This window comes from Lagopus leucura, unplaced genomic scaffold (genome assembly GCF_019238085.1).
Source record: "Lagopus leucura isolate 7727_CA_CO unplaced genomic scaffold, USGS_WTPT01 41935-0_obj-0_obj, whole genome shotgun sequence".
Lineage (NCBI taxonomy): Eukaryota > Metazoa > Chordata > Aves > Galliformes > Phasianidae > Lagopus > Lagopus leucura.
The window spans coordinates 1-2770 of record NW_024967101.1 but is presented as its reverse complement, the minus strand read 5'-3'; the positions used below and the strand labels follow the sequence as shown (position 1 = coordinate 2770).

Here is a 2770-nt window from a genome sequence, read left to right as displayed (position 1 = left end):
AGCACTTCCGCGTGCAGGCCCTGCTGGAGCTATCCAGAACAGAACAGCTGCTCTCCCACCGCTGCGAAGGAAGTGGAAACACAGAGATGGTGCACAACACACCAAAATGCTTGCTGAGCAGTCAGGAGCTCTGACGCCTAAATAAATCTCTTGCCCTACGAAATTGGGGATTCTGTGGTTTATTTGCGACACCATCTTCAGTCTGCACCCACACAAGACCTGTGAGTTGATGTGTCTCCCAACTCCCCACTGGAGCTGACAGCCCCCCAGCACAGCCCCCCCACAGGGGGCAGATGTGGGCATCCCAAAGCCACCCCTCAGAGCCCCCAGCACCCCGTGGGGCTGTGAGTGCCCCACCCCAAGCCCTGCTCATTGTGACCACCGCGTCACCAGCACCCGCGTTCTCACGCTGACATCACAATGTGCAGGGCAGCTTCACACTGCGCTCGCCCCTGTCCCCCCAGTCCCGGGTACCTCTGGATCGAGGAAGCAGCACCCCTGCTTTGCTCCAGAAGTAAAGCCCAGGAATGGAGCTGAGGTCTCGACACCTCAGTGCGCCACATCCCAATCCCCCCACCCGCCGCCCTGCGCCACGGCCCAGGCCCGAACGGGAGCCGTCTCCCCCAGAAATGAGGCCAAGTGTCTCTGAGGAGGAAGGTGAGTGCAGAGCATTCCCACGGCAGATGTGCCTCCGCCACGTGCAGGAGCCGCCCTGCTCACGGGCTTGGGGTGACAATGCCCTTGTCCCCACTGCAGGGTGCAGGCTGTGCCGGCGGGCAGAGCACGACCCCGACATCTATGGAGACACGTGCCGTCAGGACCGGCTCTGCATCCATGAGAACTGCCTGGTGAGCCCCAACCCCAGGCCCCCAGCCCCCAGCCCCGTGCCCGCCGCTGCCCCCACACGCACTAACAGGTCCCCGGTTGCCTCCTGCAGTACCACGCCAGCGGGCTGTACCAGCGCGGCGCTGACCATGAGGGATTCTTTGGATTCCTCATCCCGGACATCGAGGAGGTGCTGCAGCGCGTGGCACAGAAGGTGAATAGGGCGACGCGTCCCCACCTCGGTCCCCGTGCCACGTGGCTGGGAGACTCCAGCAGAGCCCTGGTTGTCCAAGAAGACCCATGGCTGCACAAATCACAACTCATTAGTGCTGCGGGGTCCCTAGCCACGTGGCCCACCAGATCATCACCGTGCTCTGCTGGGCAAGGGTCACCTGTGTGTGCACGGCACTGACGCCCAGCACCGCACTGCTGTCCCCAGAAATGCTGCGTCTGCCAGAACCAGGGCGCCTCGGTCCGCTGCCATCACCGCAGATGCTCCCGCACCTTCCACTTCCCCTGCGGAAGAGAACGCGGCTGCATCTCCCAGTTTTTCGGAGAATACAGGTGAGTGCAGGCACCCGCGGGGCTGCAGGATGGATGGGGCAGGAGCTGAGCTGCCACCTCCATCCATCCTGCAGGTCCTTCTGCTGGCAGCACCGGCCGACCCAGCAGGTGAGGCCACTGCAACAGGAGAACCCGCAGTGTGCCGTCTGCTTGGAGGCGGTGGAGGGACGCCCCACCTACACCACCCTGGTCTGTCCCTCCTGCACCGGCGCTCAGTTCCACCGCCAGTGCATCCAGGTAGGCGGCATTGCCTCCAGACCACAGCATCATCCCCAGCACCACCCAACCCTGCCACCCTGGCATCGTCCCCAGCCCTGGGGCAATGCGCACGGGCCCCCAGCTCATCTTCTGCCTTCCCCAGGCCCAAGCTCTGCGCGCTGCCCTGCACCACTTCCGCTGCCCGCTCTGCCAGGACACGCAGACCTTCCAGGCAGAGATGTTCCGCCTCGGCATCAAAATCCCAGACAGGTCAGCACCCACCGCCCTGCCCCCGCCCGGCCCCCCCCCCCCCCCCCCCCCCCCCACCTCCCCTCGCACTGCACTCAGCTGTCCCGGGCTCCCTCCCACAGGGACGCGGCCTGGGAGGTAGAAGAGGGAGCTTTCCATGAGCTGTACCAGCGGCACAGCTCCTGTGACACCGGTCTCTGCCTGTGCCCACTCGGAAGGGACTACTCTGAGAACACAGGGTGAGTGAGCTCTGACCCCAGTGTCATGGCGACCTGGCGCCTTCATCCCCTCCTTGCAGCTGGGATGGAGGCTGGCCAGGATGCTGAGCTCAGCACGGCACAAGCTGTGCCCTGGTAGCTCAGTGCCAGCCACCGCCGTGGGAGCGCACGCACACACCGCCCCACGGCTGGCATCCCACAGCCCTGGCACCCCCGGTGACCGTGCGGCTCTGGCTTCTGTCACTCCCACAGGCCCTGGAGGATGCTGCTCTGCAGCTCCTGCGGTTCCTGCGGCACCCACCAGCACTGCTCTGCCATCGCAGAGGACGCGGAATCGTGGGAGTGCAGCGGCTGCAGCGGTGTGGACACCGGTAAGAAATGCAGCACGGGGACGTGGTCCCCATAGACATGTGGCCGTACGTCCTCGGGAGATGTCCTCCCCGTTGGAGCCACGATGGGCACAGACATGTGCACTGCGCTCATCTCCCGCAACTTGCAGCCCCTTCAGCGTCAGCCGCGGCGCAGTGATCCCCGCACAGCACCCAGCTCCTGGCACTTCGGCTCCAGCACAAGAGGCTGCGACACCGCGACGCTCAGCTGCCTGCACAGCCCATGGCAGCCCCGCAGCCACTGCGCCTTGCCAGCCTCTGAACAACGGCCTTGCTGGTTGAAGCGCCACAGCGGAGTTTGCTGATGTGCCGGAGCACTGCAGGGCG

The 2770-nt window shown here is 65.1% G+C and overlaps 1 protein-coding gene across 1 annotated transcript; it reads left to right on the top strand.

Moving 5' to 3' along the window:
* Nucleotides 1–527: 527 nt before the first annotated feature.
* LOC122192952 (PHD finger protein 7-like) lies at nt 528–2425 on the top strand (the record flags this gene model as incomplete). The annotated part of the gene is made up of 7 exons (XM_042893647.1): nt 528–848; nt 938–1039; nt 1265–1389; nt 1464–1626; nt 1751–1857; nt 1959–2075; nt 2307–2425. Coding segments are annotated over exons 1-7 (1054 nt in total), but the record flags the coding sequence as incomplete, so codon positions are not given.
* Nucleotides 2426–2770: the final 345 nt, after the last annotated feature.